This window comes from Lepidochelys olivacea, assembly GCF_965140295.1.
Source record: "Lepidochelys olivacea isolate rLepOli2 genome assembly, chromosome: 15".
Lineage (NCBI taxonomy): Eukaryota > Metazoa > Chordata > Testudines > Cheloniidae > Lepidochelys > Lepidochelys olivacea.
Genome location: NC_140425.1, coordinates 28,895,834 through 28,914,557, shown reverse-complemented (window position 1 = coordinate 28,914,557; position 18,724 = coordinate 28,895,834). Strand labels below are relative to the sequence as shown.

Genomic DNA, 18,724 nt, shown 5'->3' with positions numbered 1-18,724 from the left:
TGTAGACAGAGCCCAAGGGACATGAGAAATGCTAAAGATCTAATCTCTAGTTGTCTGAGAATTGCCGATGATGCATTGGGGCGGGTGGGGGTAGGAAACAGACTAAGACTGCTTTTCAAATACTTTGCAGAGATCTGTATTGAATAGAGTTTTTCTTTACCAAGCATCTCATTAAGAAAAAGGACAGTGCACCAAACCACAGGTAGTTACAAAATCCCATTTGGATTAGAAAATGCAGGACTACATTTTCTTTCTTTTGTAACCATCTCATTCATATTATTTGTGTTTGGTTCCTTTGTACAGGATAATAGCCTGTGGTAGCATTAAACAATGGAAAGAACTAATAAGCACCTTTCTGAACATGTCTCAACAGTAGACTACAAATGCTCACTTCTAATCCAGCCAACAAGCCATTTTAGTAGTTTTTAAATTATCCTGTCTCCCAAAAGCAGGAGAATGAGGACTAAAAGTTACATTTACTTTGCTGATTTTATTTTTACTTGTTCTGGATTGTCTTTGTGTGGTCTGATTTTTTTCAGTAGAGCTCGTCTCTCATTTAGACTATCTAAAGGAAGAGGCCAGACTTTTCAAAAGAAATAACAGAACAATGGGAGCTGCTGGGTGCTAAGAGCTTTTCAAAGTCTGGCCCCTAAAGTCTTGTCAAAATACTCAAAGCCTTGTGCAGCCTAGTAATCTTTATTTGAATATATATTATAGAAGCAAAGTAAAAATATAAATAAAAATAGTATCTCTCCACTTACCATTATCATCTGTTTGTCCTTTAAAAGATTAGTATCTCTTATTCCATAGCCCCGTAACAGCTTCTTCATCTCCATCAGTCTGGAACTTTCCCGCAATAACTTCACTCTACAAATAGATGTGTCACTATTATTAATAGCTTTGCTTCTTCTTACTGCATAATTTTTTAAAAATAAAGGTAAAAGAGTTCTACCCTGAATTCTAATTGAAAGAAAAAACAAACCAAAAAAAGAGTAAAGTAGCTTACAAGATTTTGAAGAGATAGGTGTTAGGAGTTAAGTAATGTTCCCTTACTTGACATGTTTCATTTCCAAACACTGCTTCACTAGCTGCTCCACAGCGGCACTCCAAGGCACCACAGCACCATGCATTATCTGCAGTACTGCATCAAATATCAGCTGCAAAGAAATCCAAATTTCTATGAAAACAAAGCTCTATATTATAAAAATCCTTCAAGTATAGTTTACCCATGACTCAGTTAGATACGGAAGGTTTCTCCCTTCCCAAACTCCATTCATACAAGGAGGTATCCCCAAGTTTTACACAACACAGACACACCCTGAAAGCCTTCAAACTACCAGAATAATTTATAGCCCAATTCTATTAGAGTTCCACATGCAGAACTCCCATTGATGTTATAGCTGTGTTTTATATTTTTATAGTTTTCTAAGATGTGTGCTTTATTTTTTTCTACGTTTCTGTCTTTTGGCAACCTTATTAAAAGGGATTAGAGAGCTTCTTCCAAAAATTTTAAATAAAATATTAAATCATGCAAGGTGTGCTCCAAGGTTGTATAAAGTTCTTGAAGGTAGGTCTAATTGTTGTTAGATTACTAAAAGACTCAGGAAGTTGCTCCTGCAATGCTTCAAAAAATGTATATGTACCTTAACATAGTATTATACGAGAAAAAGAATTGCTGATAATGAAACAACTCTTCTAAAAGATAAACCTAAAACTACAAAGCCATGGTGACTGAGGTAATCCTGGTGGCTCAATGATAATGCAATGCACAACCACACTGGATGCTCTCCAAAATGGCACCACTGTGATTCCCCCCCTGAAATCATGAAAATTGAGGGTGCTCTGCACCTTGCAAAAGGCCACTTATATAACTACCCAGGACAGCGGGAAAGCAGAAAAAAAACCAGCCTTAACTAAAGGGAAAGGGAAAAGGCACCAGATGAAGCAAAGAATCCTCTTAGGACTGACTGAAATGCAGGACGGTATTTGGCCCATCCCTTACTCCTACCACGCAATGTATTCTGTTCTTGAATATAAACATAATTTTTTCATTCATAACATAATAAACAAGCTTAAAATCCATTTGTACATTTATTTAATGTACTTACATCTGTATCAGATATGCAGCCAATGACAGCTATTGCCTTTGCCTCCCACGCAGTTTCAAACACGGATGTAGATCGTGTACAACAACGTTCTAGCAAGTCCTGAGTATTTTGATAAATAAAGTTTAATATTAAACATTCAGAATTATGGCAGGAGCATTCCATAATTTAAACAATACTAAGGACCAGATTTTTTCATTCAAGGATATCAGAAGCTGGCCCTAAATTGTAAGAGTATATAGCAAACAATCATCCTTGACTTCTTGCCTAAAATAACATCCCTTTAAAAAGGGAGGGAAAATGGATACCTTTATATACTGCAAGAGAAGTTCATCCTGTTGTAGATTATGTTCCCATATGTATGGCTTTATAAACTTCTCCAAAATGGATGGAATGAGCTCTGGTGCCAAAACTTTATCAAACATGCGGAATACTATTGTACTTGCATTCTCCTAGGGGGCAGAAAAACACTTACAAAAACACAAGCTCCAGAGCATGTTAGAGTAGCACAACGAACAGCATTCTTCCCTCATTTCTCTAAGGGCCTTATCCAATGCCCACTGAAGTATAAGGAAAAACTTCAGGCCCTAACGTTCATTGCCCAGCCCAAAGAAAACCAACCCCCCTACAGACTTCTTCCACAAAGCCTTCTTGTGTTGAGCTAAACTTTTGATTTCTCCTCCACTACAAGCTTGTACTGTCACCCAATAGACACTATCAGAAACTGTAAACTAATAGGGGAAGGGACGATGCCTAATCACATATATATAGCAGTTTATATCTTGAAAGCATTTCCATGCAATAAACATACTTCATGACACCCTTTTGTGGTGGTTTAATATTATTATTCCTGTGGAACTCTCTTCCAGAGGATGTTGTGAAGGCCAAGACTATAACAGGGTTCAAAAAAGAACTAGATAAATTCATGGAGGATAGGTCCATCAATGGCTATTCACTGGGATGGGATCCCTAGCCTCTGTTTCCAAAAAGCTGGGAATGGGTGACAGGGAATGGAGCATTTGATGATTACCTGTTCTATTAATTCCCTCTGAAGTACCTAGCAGGGGCCACTATCTGAAGACAGGATACTGGGCTAGATGGACCTTTGGTCTGATCCAGTATGGCCATTCTTATGTATAGGGAAAGCAAGGCACAGCAAGATTAAATGATCTACCCAAAGTCAAAGGCCTTGTCTACACTTGCAGCAGCATGTAGGGTACATGTAGCTACTTGGTATGGATACAGTGGCAAAATGAGGACAGACACATGCATGGAATTAAGCAGCAGGTCACAACTTTAACACAATGGAGGGGCGCTACCTGCCCATCACCCATATTCTCTTATACCAGGCATTTAATAGGTTCCAGTGCAGGGGTTACAGGGCTCCTTACTACATAACCCATAAGACAGGGTAAGCTCTACTCAGCCAATCTTTCAGGCCTGAGCTCCAAGTCTCATCACCCTCCCCACCAAGAGGGAGACAGAGGGTGTAGTAGGGTGAGGACCTTGGCCCTCAAGGGTCACAAGGTCTGACCTTGGACCGCAAAGGCCACTAGGTCTCACCCTATCACTTGAGCCTGAGGCCCAGTACCAAAATCCCAGGTCTTTTACCTCTGGGAACCGTTCACAGTATTCTCTTAACTGCACTAGAAACCCAACGCAAGTTGCGATGAATAAACAACTCCTGTTAGGTACTGTAGAGGGGCGAGCACCCCGCTCTGGGGAGAAAGGGGTTAAAACCAGCTCTGGGAAAGAGTTGCCCCAAGAGGCCAATCAGGTGAAGGCAGGTAGCAGCCAATCCAGGCCTGGTAGGGTTGGTATAAAAAGGGCTGTGAGCTAGGAGGCAGGCAGTCTCATTCCAGCCTTAGGAGAGGAAGGACTGCACTGGGAGCACAGGGTACCTTCAACAGAGCAGTGCTGGGGAAGGGGAAAGCTGAGCTGGGGAGCTCAGGCCTGGTGACCTCCCAGGCTGAGACCTGACAGGAAGGCCTAAGGAGGTACTGGGGCTGCAAGGAAAGGCAGCAGGTCCAACCCCCTAGCCAATGGTGAGTGGCCATTGCAGACTGCAGTTTGCCCCTGAATAAAGGGGCTAGATGAGGACTGGCAGTGGGTCACTGAGGTGAGGTGGTCTCAGGGGAGTGGGGTTCCCTGGGTGAGGGGCAGCACCCCAAGGTAAGGGGCACTGTGGTCCAGGAGGAATGTGGGGCCTATACATGGTGGAGATAAAGGGACTGCAGAGGGGCAGGTAAGGGCAGGAAGAAACTGGCCAGAGGAGGGTGCTCCTGAGCTAGATAAGATCATTCCTGGACTGACCAGTAGGAGGTGCCATGCTGGTGAGTCAGCAGCAATTGACTAGAGGTACCAAGTGTGTTCCTACTCAACCCACTGTGGCTTGAAAGTGCTGCAAGGAAAACTCCTTGATTCTTTGCTAATGGGCATATAGGAAGAACCTCATCCCTTACCCCCCCTAAACAGCTGACTGGCTAGACCCACAACATCTGTCAGGCTAGGTTCTTACTCCTAGTTTGAGCAGTAGAGTGGGCTGCTGGCACAGAGCCAAAAGAGGCTCCACATGGCCCCTGAACTGGGCTAAATTCTGGGAAATGCTGGCCAATCAGCACTCCTCTCCCACAGCCGGCCAATGGGTGCCTCAGATTCCCAGGGGGAGGCACTACCTATTGTTGTTTGGTGAGTGTCTCCCTCCCTTGCTACTGGGACTGTCCTTTTCATTGCTGGCCCCATCAAGTTCACTCACCTGTTGATGCAGGAGGGTGGCCAATGCTGCAGTTAAACGTGGGCTGTGTCCACACTGGTGCATAGTTACGTGCAGCAGTGAAAAGTTCTGGATGGGGGGAGGCTGCGGGACACTAGACTGCTAAAAATAGCACTGTAGACGTGGGAGGCAGTGTTCGGGCTTGTAGAAAGGTTTGGCGTGTTTGTAGTCTACACACTTAAGCAGTGCCTCACCATCTAAGCTGGTATTTATACCCAGGCTAGCTGAGTGTACTGTACATGCCATAAAGTGTACTCAAACCAAAAAGTCAAGTGTCAGAGCAGGGATTATTGGCTTGAAATCCTATGCTCAATAATCCACAGAACTATTCTGGCTCGGTGACTTTTATGACGTGCCAACCATACAGACAGTTCTCAGATATTATTTTTAATAAGCCTGCAATACTACCTTTTCAAAATCACACAGCGCTAGTTTGCAGCTGTACTTTCTGTAGAGATCTACCAATTCTTGTAAATCATTCACCAGCTTCTTTAATCGATGCACCTCTTCACAATCACCACACTTCTGAAACATCAGAGAAAAATTTCCTGAGGAACTTATTGATAATTGTCTGAAGTTTGCGTATTATGTGAAGGTCTTCGTAGAACTGCTATTTTTTTCATAAAAAACATACAATTTAAAAAGTCAGCCCATAGTCTGAAAAGGGGACATATCAGGAGCGGCAAGAGACAATTCATCTGCTTTTCATTGAGCATTTAACATGTAGGGCTCAGACGGTTTAAAGACAGCAGCTCTGACAATTACTGTGTTCTTCTGATAGTTTCCACATTTTCAGCTTTTGCAATGAGCAGTTGGTTTGCTTTGCGCTTTATTTCTTGTCACCTGTCCCACCATATTTACAGGTGCTACTGTATCTATAGAATACATATGACTATAACCTACATAAATTTACTTTTATTTGCATGGACTAACCCATGATTTGAAAAAGCTACTTGCGCCTACACCCCCATTGCATGGGGAGGAGGGGGGGGGAAGTCCTAATTCTGTGGAATATTTGTTTTAATGAAAGCTTAAAATCTACTAAGTTTGTCTTTCTTTTGTCGAGATACATTCAGCTTACATTTGAAAGAGTAAGCCAATTCAGTGTCACTTTCTGCCTCTACAAATAGGCATGTTCATTGCCTTTGCCATGGTCCAGAACTTTGGCAAACAGCAACAAGTTAAACAAGACTAATTAGTTTCACCATTTCTAGTCAGCAGTGACTGTCGGTAGCTACCGGTGTGGTGCTCCGCTCTTGTTTGATGATAACAGTTGGCTGCGTGTGTGCTCCCTCTGTGTGCTGCTCCAGCTCTGTGCAGATAGCTAACATAGCAGACCCCGAGAGAACCCCCAAAAACCAGACTCTAGTAAGGTACGAAGGAACCTGAGCCAGGTTTATTGTCAAATGAAGCATAGTAATAGTTCCCTATAGCCTCTACAGGGCATACTACGACTCTGGCAATGGACACAGCTCAGTCAGTGGCAAGACACTCCACTGCCCCCTAGGCTGGTCAAAGATATGCGCTCTGGGACCTACTTTTATATCTTTGTGGGACTGATTACTCATCATAGTTCAAATGAATCTATCCATCATGTTGTCCTTTTGACCCTGTCTTTAAGATATACCTGCCTGTTCCTTGTTATGTCTGTGGAGTGTCTTGCCACCGTCTTGGCACAAGTTCCTCTCATTAGCAGTTAGTGTGTGTGTGTGTGCACATGCCTCGAACAACCTTTTCTTGCCAACTTCTGTGAGTGGGACCTGCCTCTGGCTCACAGCCCAGCTTTGCTTATCACTGCCTGGAAGTACTTTGGTTCAGGCTTTACTTTGATTCAGGCTTCAGGCCTTAGACTGGGCCTCTGATACAAGAATTTATGTTTCCGGGCCTTCTCTTTCTACAGTGACACTCTCAAGAACCATGTCAATTTCATGCTGCTGCTAAGAAAAGCTGACAGATACCAGAATTATTAATCTAGGAGTAGGATTCAAAACAAAAAGAGGCTGGTGAGAGAGTAGCAAACACCATATCGTCCCTCTTCACTGCACCCAGAAGGCTCTAGAAGAGGGGAAGAAGAACTCCCTTTTTATTTCTATCTGACAATTTTGTATTGCTGTCCATCATTAATATCTGTGTGCCTGAGTTGGTCCCTGAACCTGACTGGTGAGCACTCACCACACGGTAGCCTTCCATGTCTTGCTAATAGGTTTATGTCCTCCTGATAATGTGTGTTTTTTTTTTTAAAGCCATAAATTGTTCTGTAGTAATGTTATATTGCAGGTACTATACAAAATTGTACTATAGTATATTTACTACCTTCATATATAGGGATTTATGGCAAGAGTGAGATTCTCAACTTTATTGAACACAGGAATTTGCTAAGTGTTATGATTTGTCACAAAACAATAAAAAGAAAAGGAGTACTTGTGGCACCTCAGAGACTAACACAATAAAAGTGACTGAAACTGCAAAAATATGTTGTATTGCTGAAGAGACAGCAACAAACAAACTGTCAGAGCTACCATAATTGATTTGGTTTGAATAATCACAAACAAGTTCAGAATGTGTCAAAAGATTTGTTGTAAATATTGTTGAGAAGATCAGTCAGGAACTTTGACATGCTATAAGTAATTCCCCCCCTGCCACCTTATGGGCTAGGGAGAGACATGTTACATCCCAATTTCGGAACTGCAAATGTGTTAAGGCTAGCAAAAAGGACATTTTGTTAACACGGCTAAAAGATAAGACAAAGGAAGATAGGAACTTAATTCCTCATTTCCCTAAAATTAGTCTTCCTTCACCAAAAGAATGTATTTGATTGCTATTACTGGGTCTTAGCAATCATATTATAAAAAGACTACATGTTAAGATCTGTCCCAGTAATGTAAATATTTAGTCAGCAACGTAGTGTTATCAATTAACTATACTCCTTACCAAGGGAATCCAACGCCAGGAAGATGCCAGGCCCAGTTCACCTGGATTTTTACTTGTAAAAAACACCTCTGCCATTTGAAGTCCATTTTCTGGCCAATTTACCTAACCAAAATATTAGAAATTAGTGAGACTATCAGTACAAGTGTAGAAATACAAGGTTTTTTTCAGCATAAATATACTTTACCTTATCAGAAACAACAAGGAGTGCGGTGGCATCTTAAAGACTAACAAAGTATTTGGGCATAACCTTTTGTGGGTAAAAAAACACTTCAGATTCACAGAGTTAAAATTAGTAAAGTTAGAAAAGGTAGTTTTCACTCCATGCATCTGAAGAAGTGGGTTTTTTACCCACAAAAGCTTATGCCCAAACAAATCTGTTAGCCTTTAAGGTGCCACTGGACTCCTTGTTTTTTGTGGATACAGACTAACACAGCTACCCCCCTGATACTTTACCTTATCAGTTAATTCAAGATTTCGGGCTCCTTGTTCCAGCCATTTTGCTAATATTTTCTGAAATACATAATGATTAAAATGTTGTGTTAAAGAAAAACATTTACAATAATATGAAGTAAAATTATTAATTTTTGAAACAAACTATAGAAAGTCACAATATTAAAGAAATGGCTTTTCTGAGTATCAAAAATACCATTTCTGCAAGAGGCTTGCATATAACAGTGTACCTTAATCTGAAAAAAAAAAAAAAAAGTCATCTGCATGGATGTTTCTTTTAAGAGTTTTACCTGTCCTTTTGGCACAACCCTCCTTACAAAAGGAATCACAACATTTTTAAACCACAGACACAGTTCTTTTACAGGAATGGTAGCACAGATTGTGTTAAGCAGGTCCTCCAGCATATTCACATCAAAGCTGCTTTCAAAATCTGCCTAAGATATAAAAAGCAAAACAATTATGTTTTTATTATAGCATATGCTATTATATAATAAAGATACTGCTCTTTCTAACTTGGCTTTTTATATTACTGAAGAGTTTGGCCATTCAGTGATATGAAAACATGTCATGTTAAAAAGTGTAGTCAAGTTAAACAAAATCTAAGTGAAGTGAATTTATCACAACATATAGAACACAATCTTGCTGCCACAAACTTCAGTGGAAGCAGAAATGGGCTTACAATGTTGTTGCTTTAGAAAACCAAAAAGTTATGGATCTCTAGCTCTTTCCAGCAAGACAATGGGAAATTCAATACCTTGTGGCCAGCATTTTGGATTTGTTACATCTCAATCCACATAGCTGTTTTCAAAGCATTTTCAAGGCAGCAGTCAAGTCTTAAGCAAGCCTTAAAAATTCTGTTAGTGAGCAAGATTCATGGCCCCTGAGAAGGTAAACACGAGACAGCAAGCCTAACAGAGTCCCAAAAATGTCATCTTTCATGGCTTTGGCATCCCCCAAAATGGACTTATCTGTAATGTTACAACAGAAATTAATTTGTCTAACCAGTAACAAGTTCAGAACGCAAAGGAAATAGGATAACGTAAGTCAGCCTCATCAAAGATGGGATTCTCTCAGACTTTCTACTCGTCAAGGAGGTGTTTAATATTGGGCTTTCTAGAACAACAGATTTTAAAAAAAGAAAAGGAGTACTTGTGGCACCTTAGAGACTAACCAATTTATTTGAGCATAAGCTTTCGTGAGCTACAGCTCACGAAAGCTTATGCTCAAATAAATTGGTTAGTCTCTAAGGTGCCACAAGTACTCCTTTTCTTTTTGCGAATACAGACTAACACAGCTGCTACTCTGAAACCAGAGATTTTAAAAAACACTTGAGACTTCATACCTGATGCCTAAGCCAGAGGTATTGCGCACAAGGAAGATTGCCTCCTTCTAGCTGAAAAAGGATGTTCTTGAAAATGTCTTCATTATTCAAGAATTCAGTCCAAGCAATTCCACTAGGAGTGTGATGAGGAAAAGTGTTTAGGCTTTCATGTAAAGTATTTAAAATACATACACATGTTCCACCAAGTTTTTATAGAACAGAGATAGTGGTAAAGTGAATATAGGTTTTTGAAAAATCATCTCTCTTCTATGACACACATCCACAAATTCCAATTTTCTGCTAAATAATGCTTAAAATACAGCATCTACACCATAAAAATCTAGGTTACATATTTTCACCATGTAGGCTTGACTTAACTTCTCTTCTGGTTCAAATGGCCAGGGTTTACTTTGTACGCTCCCTTCTGGCCTCCTCAGTTTTTGTTTTGCAAGGAGGCACAATACAGCTACTTGGTGGTATATCATGAGCCCAGTGAAGGAATGAATACTAATGTCCAAAAAAAGGCTGCAGTGTGCATTTCCCCCTTCGTGTGTGGCAGAACTACCACCAACCTAATGGTTACATAGAGGGAAAATTAGACCCCACATACAAGGAAGATACACATTTTTCTGTTTAATTTGCTTGTAATTAATAAATAAATCAATCAAGGAGACAAACAGCAGAGCAGGCTGACTTCCTATGCAGGTAGGAAATTAAACAAGACCATAGAAGAAAAGGAAAAAGGCTGACATACTAGATTGAGCCTTTGGCTAACACCATGAGCAGTTCTGGGGAAAAATTGAGATTCAGAGTAAAGGAACTATGACTGATGGTCACAATTCCTTTTTTTTTCTCCCACATGCTCCTGGAGGCAGAAGTAGCTTACTGCAGCCCACTGGAGCTAGGTTACTTCCCTCTCTTTTGTGCTACCTCAGCTGTCATGTTAGGGACAGGAGTGGAGCTCTGCTCCTTTCTCACTACCTGCTCTGGGGGTGGGGTGAGAGAGTAAAAGTATGAATGAAGGAGGAGACACCAAGTGGAAAGCCCGACATAAAAAGAAAAAATTGTTTTAATGGAAACCTGAATTTCTCTGGTCCAAAGGCTCCATAGAAAGTAGTTAGCCTCGCTTGAGCTCTCAGTACCTGTACAGAGATAAAGGAGTTATTTTAGTTGAAGGGAAAACTCTAGCTATTCAGAAAGTGATGTTAAGAAAAAACAATATAAAAATGATAGGTACAGGTGGTTTCCAAAATCTCTAACCAATTAGTCAAGCAGGACAATTTACGTAGTACATATTATTCCAAAAATTCAAGACGATAAATGGCTTACACTCCACCTCCTGTACACTGTCAGAATACCATTTTAGCTGCAACAGGGCTTAATAAACACAAACATTTTATAGTTGTTTAAAAGCTCCTTCAGAACATTAAAAATTCAAGAGACAAACATCAGATTGATCTCTCTAGTTTCTAGAGTACTCAAGAACCATTCATTTCTATAGGAAGAGGAAGCATTTCATTCTGAAAGCAATATCTGTATCAGGATCTCATCTCATTTTAAGAATGTTTTTAGATTACATTTTTAAGACATTTAGACATTAATCCAATTTTTAAAATTGCCTAACTGTTTAAAGAAAGTTAACACATTTTTAAAATTAAGGCAATTTTTATTTGTTCTCTTACTTCTGTTATGGACACTTGAACCCCATCAGATAAGGAAGCAATCGTTTTGTCATCTCTCTTCAAGATCTGAAATGAATGTATTAACACACAATAGTTGACAATACTGTTGATGCATAATGTATCAGATATTGCACAGCACTGTAGAATTTTAATGTAAACACTAACAAAAAACTAGTATCTTCATAAATCAAGGACTTGATCCTGCAAGTTCTTAATCTTTCCACGGGATCTCTGCATGTATGTAGAGCCTTGCAAGTTCACAGGTATCCACTTTATATCCGTGGACCATTTCTGCGGATAGCAGGACAGATGTGGATACAAATTTTGTATCCGTGCAGGGAAGGGGGTGGCTTGGAGCCGCAGCCCGACCACGGTCAGAGCCAGGCAGGCAGCCATGGGGAGCCGTGGCGGACCTTCCACCTGCCCTGGGGGCCCAAGCAGCCCCCAGGCAGCTCCACAGGTCTCCCCCCTCCCAGGCCAGCGAGGAGCCCAGCCAGGGAACCGTGGTGGACCGTCCACCTGCCCGTGGAGTGTGTGTGGGGGAACAGAGGAGGGTGTGGGCAGGGGAGCAGCCCCTGGCCATATCCCCGCCCTCCAGGCTCTCTGCCCAGCCTAGGACAGGTGGAGGGTCAGTGACTCCACACAGGCTCCCCACAGCTGCCCATATGGCTCTCCCCAACCAGGCTCTGGCAGGAGGATGCCTCGGAGCCTAGCCCAGCCCCCAGTATAGAGTCCTGCAAATCCACAGAATATCTGCAGATACACAAACGTGTATCCGATCTGCAAAAAGTATCTAAACAGGGCTCTACATGTATGCAGTGTTTGCAGGATCAGGGCCATAATACATCTACCTGGTTCTTTTAAATAAGGCAGGAAAGTCTGGAATGTGAAAAGAACGAAAAATTCAAATAAGTGTTTAGTTTTCAGTCCATGCAAAGGGCTTGGTAAACCTGCTGCGCCCAAGACTAAATCCTGGTTTCCAATGTGCAAATGAAACCCTGTCCTGCTCTTTGTGCAGGGGAAAGAGGAAAAGGATCCCTTCACAACACTCAAGAGCATAAGGAAAGTCAGCTAGAAAACTAGTCCACACACCACATCTACAAGCAAAAATGATTTTCATATTAGGCAATGTGTCTGGAATGCTTGCTGTTGACAGTAAGTGTTAACTGGGAATATGCTTTACCCTAGCATAGAGAAGCAACAAAGTGTGCTCAACAGCATCTCCCCTTTTGCTTAGCCCTTAGTCTGCATAATTTTTTGGCCAGTCCTCCAAAACAGTATCATTCTTTGTTGAGCTGCAACATCCCTTGTAGAGTGACAGTCATTCAAGTCAAGTGGGAAAACAGAGCAGAAATGTACTGGTATACATATAAAGTTTCATATAAAACTTACTCTGATTTTAGCATAGTTTAACATTTCCTGAGTTGTTTCATACGTCAGCCATGGAGTATTTATGCAGTAATTCACGACAAAATGGTTATCCTGTTTGATTAAAGAAACAGTTTAAAATTCTTAACTCTAGGCTCCCTTTCAGCTTGGTTGAATGTGTGCAACAAGAGTCGTGCAACATACCTGTATTTTATGCAGATTTTCTTTAGCTTCATCCACAAGATCTAACCAAACTGTTTGACCATAACTCCCAATGGAAGATGAAGCCAATTTCTCTAAAATGGCACTTGCTTTTACTTTGTAAACAAGCTGTTTTAAAAAACAAAGGCAGACACTTTTAAAACTAGTGTCCTACTGCTTTAAAGAGATAATCTCTCTCTCTTGTTGAAAGGTCATCACATGGTCAGATCACAATATTATTCTGGAGGAAACTAGGTCCAAATAAGGTGAATGTCCTCATTTAAGAAGTGCCTATCATGGTACTTCTTGGCTTACTAAACTATACATGTTTGCGCAGGACTGCAGGGTGGGTGATAGAGTTCTCTAGGCTTTTTCCATGTGATGTTTTATAAAGTTGAGTTAAGTTGTATAAACTCCTATTTATCTTCAGGACCCTGGAAAGATTAAATTCTTTTAAAAAAAAAAAAAGCGCCTATGGCTATTTTAACTCATTATTAATACAACTATAAAGTTAACTAATCAAAACATGCTGCTAATCCCATCTATCTTGATCACCCATTAACTCACTCTCTTTCTAAGTAAAAAATTATTTGTTGATAAATTCTAATTTCTCTTGATCAATTTCAGAAAATATGTCCACTAGAAAATTTGGTTAATCATAAACAGTTAGCATTTCATATCTAAGGCGAGTGCTACAGTCCTGCTTCTGCTACCATCCGAGTCAAATGGCAAACTCCAATGAATTGCCATAGAAAAAGCTAGTGCAGTATTGGCCCTAACGTGATTTTTTGTCAACTAAGAACAGTCTGTCTATAAAAGAAATAGTTCAAGTTCAGAATAAGGCCAAGAGAGCTTCCCCCGGGAGATGCTAAGGTCTCTAATAGCTAATAGGAATTGAGGGAGCTCAGCACCCTGCAGGATTGGATCCAGTATCCCAAGGAAGTTCTAATAATAATGCAATGACTCAAACCAATTAGTCTTTTTATTGTTAATCAACATACATTAAGTGCTGCTCTTCAAGCAGCGCTACACCCCTGATGCTTATATGGGTAACCTCCATCAGAAGGCATACTTTATGAAGAATGGTTCAGAGATATATTAGTTATGTCAGATGAAAATTTACTTCTTTCACACACAACTGCTCATCTTAAATCAGTTTATTTTAAAGCTAATTCACAATTTGAATGTTTTTTATATCCTATTAAGAAATTAACAAAGACAGAAACTCAGTTCATAAATTCAATCTCACAAATTAATCTCTTAATTTATTGCCAAGTATGAGTCATTTACCTCAACATCCAGTCCAAACTGAACAGCAAAATTCTCAGCTTCAGTAAACTTGTGCTTGTGAAGTAAGCGACTTAATCTAGGAAGAGAAATTAAATAAAGCGTGATAAGGTATCAAAGTTACATAAAGGGAAAGCAAAATTTCAAAACAGAAAATATACCTGTTTTCCGGCAAGGCTTCTGTTAAACTTCTCAATACTAAAACAGACACCGGGCCTTCAGGGGACCTGAAAGCAATTATGGAATTATGAGTGTGTATGAATATAAAATAATTGTACACATGTCCATATAACAGTAATCTAATTAAATGCAAATATATGACTTACTTTTGGTGATTTTCATTAATTCCTTCCAAAAAGTATATTGTATCCTGCAGTAGATAATTATTAGAAACTAAAGTTACAAAAAAAAAGAAAAAAAAAATCTCAAGCAGTACAAAGCAACTAACAATAATGAAGAGGTTATTAATTTGGAATGTAAATATTTATTTTCTCTTACCCAATATCTCACCTATTGCTGTCTCACTAATATTTTGTCCAGGATGGTTGCCACCATCTAAAACTTAAGATGGCCCAAACTGAACTCTGTCTTTCTACCCAAAATCCCCCCATTACCTCAGCTCAATTACTGGTGACACTTTCATTCTAACACTCATGCCCTCAATAGTAGTGTCATTTCTGACCTCTCCCTCACCTTCTTCCCCACTTCCAGGCCATATCACCCTGACAGATATGGCAATTTCCTGCAGTATCCTTGGGAGGCATTATTGAATTAAGTTTAAATATTTTTGAGGTCCAATGTATTAAATTAATGATTTGTGTGTTACTTTAGGCCAGGATTTTATGTAACCTCTTTGAGGGAAATGGAATGCAAGGCCTGGATGATCAAAGGAATATACTGAACAATATGCTCAGCGTGAATGGACATTTGGGACAATATGTGTAAAGTGAATTTCCTGGTAAATATCTAGGGGCAAGTGAATGCAAATTGCCCACCAATGGTTATACAAAAACCCAGCCTTTTCAAAATATGCCCCCAGGAGTGGAGCTTTGTCTGTGAGGTTCACCTGTTACATGAGGCCAAGATCAAAGGCCCAAGCAATATAAAGAAAAGATCAAACTATTCATGGTTATTCTGGTTCTGAATCTGAGACTTATTACAATGGGGGAAGAAAAAAACAGTTGTGGGGTTTAAAGGACTAACATCTACCAGAGCCTGAGGTTGGAGTCGGGGATGGGGTGATCTCTGATGAGCTTTTTAGCAAGTGTGTAGTTTCCCTTATTATTTTTTAATGTTTTTTCTCTAATGTTTTCACCTTAAAAATAAACGTACTTGCTTACGTTTGTGTGGTCACTTGTGACTGCTGATAATTATAGCTGTTCATAGCCTCTGGAAAGAATTTGAAGCACAGATGCTGGCCTGTTTAGGCAGTCTGGCTCGCTGGGAATATCTCAGTGTAGGCAGGAACTGTGCAGCCTGGAAAAAACCCGGGCAGGAGGGAGGGATGCATGGCTGTCTATCCAAGAGCCAGGAGTCTAAAGTGGAGGCCCAAAGGGACCATGGAGGGGCATACAGGTGGAGTGGCCCTGAACCGTGACAGTCACTTTTTCCTTCACGTCTTTAAAAGTCAACCTGTCCTCTTCATCTAGAAAGCCAAAATTTCTGTCCTGACCTCCTGCCTTGACTATCATCATCTCCTCTTCTTTGGCTTTTTATATTAGCCTCTATTGTCTCCAAATGCCATGGCCCAAATAATCTTTCTTGCCAAGTGCTTCAAACATATTATACTCCTGAGTCATTTGACCAGTTCCGCACTGTGCTGCACAGGCAATCTAGAACTTATTTAGCATCTTGAAAATGAGGACAGTAATGCACAGCTACCTACACCTCTGTCTTGGTATCCATTCACATTTCCCAATACCCACTCCACTCTACCAGTGACGCAAGCGTTGATAACCCTTTGGCTATCTCTCAGCTCCTTCTTCCAAACTGCCCTTTGTGTTTGGAATGTCCCTCCAAAAATCCATTTGTCAAGCTGTCACCTCATCAATTAAATCTTCCATAAAAACCTACCTCAGCAGTGTCACCTAAAAAAAAAAAATTTACGCTAAGAAAACAAAACCCCACAAACCATAAATCTAACAGCAAGATTTATTGGCAGCTGCCCATAATATAAAAATATTAAACTAACAAGACATGGGCTCAGCACCACCCTGATCACCGTTTGTATAATTTATCTCTTTCCTCTGTCCTTTGGATTATTTTTTAGGGCATGGGTTTTTTTTGTTTTGTTTAATTTAGATTGTAAGATCATCAGGGGAAGGAATTGTTCTTATATGAATGTATAGTTTTTACCACTTTTGGGGCTCTAATCTAAAAGAAATAACAAACATAGCAACCGCTTTAGAAGTTATACATATTAAAACACTTAAATTTTTAAAGAAATATAAACATACTGTGTTAATTCCACTTTGAACCAGTGAAGAAACATCAGATACTTCCAAAGAATAGAGCAGGTGCATTGTAGGCAGTGAAAAAACCATGAGGTTTCTCATCTATAAAATAAGGGAAAAAACAAAAAGGTAAATGTAGAACTCAGAATTTGGTGCAGCCTGATAAAATAAATTAATCCCCACAGTTATTTGCAGGATTCTTTCTGGAGTGTTTCTACAGAATGAGGTAAAAAATTTATTGAGCACTTTTTGGAGCCCCCCAGAGGACAAACGCCAAAAATTTGAGAAAGTTGAACACTGTTTTAGAAGATGTCATCTATGTTTATTATATTTTTAAAAACAAGCATATCTACTAATCTCACTCCAACATTCTGTTTCAGTTATCTTAACTCCAATGCCTGTTCACATTGGGCAACTAATAGAAAGCAAAATAACGGTTGCTTTTTATACCAGTTTGGGTTTTTTTTAGTGCAAACACTGAGGAAAAAGGCAACTATTGACTACATGCACAATCAGCCATCTCGTATCTTCACGCTTTTCAACTGCTGTGTAATCAAAATAAAACAGAATATAGATAAATAAAGAGATTCGTACCTGTTTGTTAACAGGTACTGTCAAGGTTATTAGTTTAAGGCTGGCAGTCCCTTGCCTATAAAGAAGAAAAAAAACCCGAATCAATCTTATGTTAAATTATGAAGTTTATAAAAAGATACTGAAACAATCTGTAAAATTTAGGTATTCTATGAAAACTGAGATATTGTAGTACTACAATATATGGCCCTATAGTAGCACAATATGTTACCATACATAGGATAGGAGTTCAATTTCCAAGCTTGAAACCATGCATGTGGTGGCAAACTTGGAAGAAAAGTATGGTCTAATGGTAAGAGCTAGAATTCTTGTGTTCTAATCTCTGCTCTGTTACCAATTTCTTTTGTAGGTATAGCCAATTCACCTAAACTCTGTGCCTCAATTTCATAACCTGCAAAATGAGATACCACTTATTTTCCTACTTTGAAGATAACTAGAATTTATATAGCATTTATTATGGATAATGTTATTATCTCATAGTCTTGAGAGCAATACTCCAGTGTTCAGTCCAGCAGATGAGAGTGTTGCCAAAATGATACTTGCAACTCTACGGGGAGGGTTCTAAACTGCTTTAATAGTAATAAGGAGAGTCACTCTGCAGGAGGCCTCATTTTTACCCTCTCTGGAAGGAAGTCAAGGATACTTGGGCTGCAGATCCAGTATTGTGCTTTACTGAGCTAGAAAAATGTCAGTGGAACGCTGTGAGAAGCAAAAATGAGATCTGTCATACGTCACCAACTGGGGATTACCCCAAGACACACAGGAAGTCAAATGAGGGTTGGACAGTTCCTGCAGTAATAGGCCCTTCATATTCCAAAGATGGTACTATAATTCTTCATTTACCTTACGACTGAAGAAGAATCTGATTCTGTAGTTAGAAGAAATTCTTCAATACGAACTAAAGGCCAATCCCAAATCAAAGTAAGAGAATAAACATCCCACATGCTCAAAATGTTCTAGAAGAAAACAAAAAGTCAGGTATCCACTTCATACTTTCTTGACATAATCAAGACATGTTTTATTAGGTTGAGAGGTCCAAAAAGGAGAACACCAATATATTTACAATACAGTAAATAAGTGTACCAGGTCTTGAAGTATTTCTATCAAAAGAATAAAGCACAGTGCAAGATCAAACTCCTCTATAAGGAAAGGCATATTTCTACCTTATAAAAAGGTTTTTTAAAATCATTAGTTAAAAAAATCATTGTAAAACAATTTCAGACAGATCAGTGAAATTATACTTACTTCCTTATCCAGGACAAACAACAAGTTGTCTATGACCTGTAATTGCACTGCATCTAGGAAAGAAAATATATATTTGTCTGGGAATAACATATTTGAATTGCAAATATTCTGTAGAAATACCCATTTACAAAGCAGTTTCTTTAGAGTTTGTTAAATGGATCTTACAGAGTCAGTCATCCTAGTAGCTCACTAGGCCCCAATCCTAAAAATGCTTAAGTTTTTATCTGCTGAACTGCTTTGTTGGATTCAAACCAGAGCGCTCAGCACATTTTAGGAGTAAGCCCAGGAAGAAGAACAATAACATTACTAAATAATGC

At 39.6% G+C, this 18,724-nt stretch overlaps 1 protein-coding gene across 8 annotated transcripts in view; it reads right to left on the bottom strand.

Moving 5' to 3' along the window:
• Window positions 1-18,724, bottom strand: part of KNTC1 (kinetochore associated 1) — an 81,847-nt gene that overhangs the window by 50,535 nt on the left and 12,588 nt on the right. For 7 of the 8 annotated variants that reach the window (XM_084649180.1, XM_084649177.1, XM_084649179.1 and 4 more), the window contains 20 exons: window positions 18,408-18,460; window positions 18,006-18,118; window positions 17,166-17,220; window positions 16,575-16,673; window positions 14,445-14,488; window positions 14,280-14,345; window positions 14,122-14,197; window positions 12,835-12,960; window positions 12,655-12,744; window positions 11,263-11,328; window positions 10,661-10,722; window positions 9,602-9,713; window positions 8,550-8,693; window positions 8,263-8,319; window positions 7,810-7,911; window positions 5,287-5,403; window positions 2,414-2,557; window positions 2,109-2,207; window positions 1,054-1,157; window positions 762-867 (listed from right to left, as the gene is read on the bottom strand). In XM_084649180.1, coding sequence (XP_084505306.1) covers window positions 762-867; window positions 1,054-1,157; window positions 2,109-2,207; window positions 2,414-2,557; window positions 5,287-5,403; window positions 7,810-7,911; window positions 8,263-8,319; window positions 8,550-8,693; window positions 9,602-9,713; window positions 10,661-10,722; window positions 11,263-11,328; window positions 12,655-12,744; window positions 12,835-12,960; window positions 14,122-14,197; window positions 14,280-14,345; window positions 14,445-14,488; window positions 16,575-16,673; window positions 17,166-17,220; window positions 18,006-18,118; window positions 18,408-18,460 — 1,835 coding nt within the window. The remainder of the gene's footprint in view (window positions 1-761; window positions 868-1,053; window positions 1,158-2,108; window positions 2,208-2,413; window positions 2,558-5,286; window positions 5,404-7,809; window positions 7,912-8,262; window positions 8,320-8,549; window positions 8,694-9,601; window positions 9,714-10,660; window positions 10,723-11,262; window positions 11,329-12,654; window positions 12,745-12,834; window positions 12,961-14,121; window positions 14,198-14,279; window positions 14,346-14,444; window positions 14,489-16,574; window positions 16,674-17,165; window positions 17,221-18,005; window positions 18,119-18,407; window positions 18,461-18,724) is intronic. The other variant, XM_084649181.1, reaches the window with a different exon arrangement.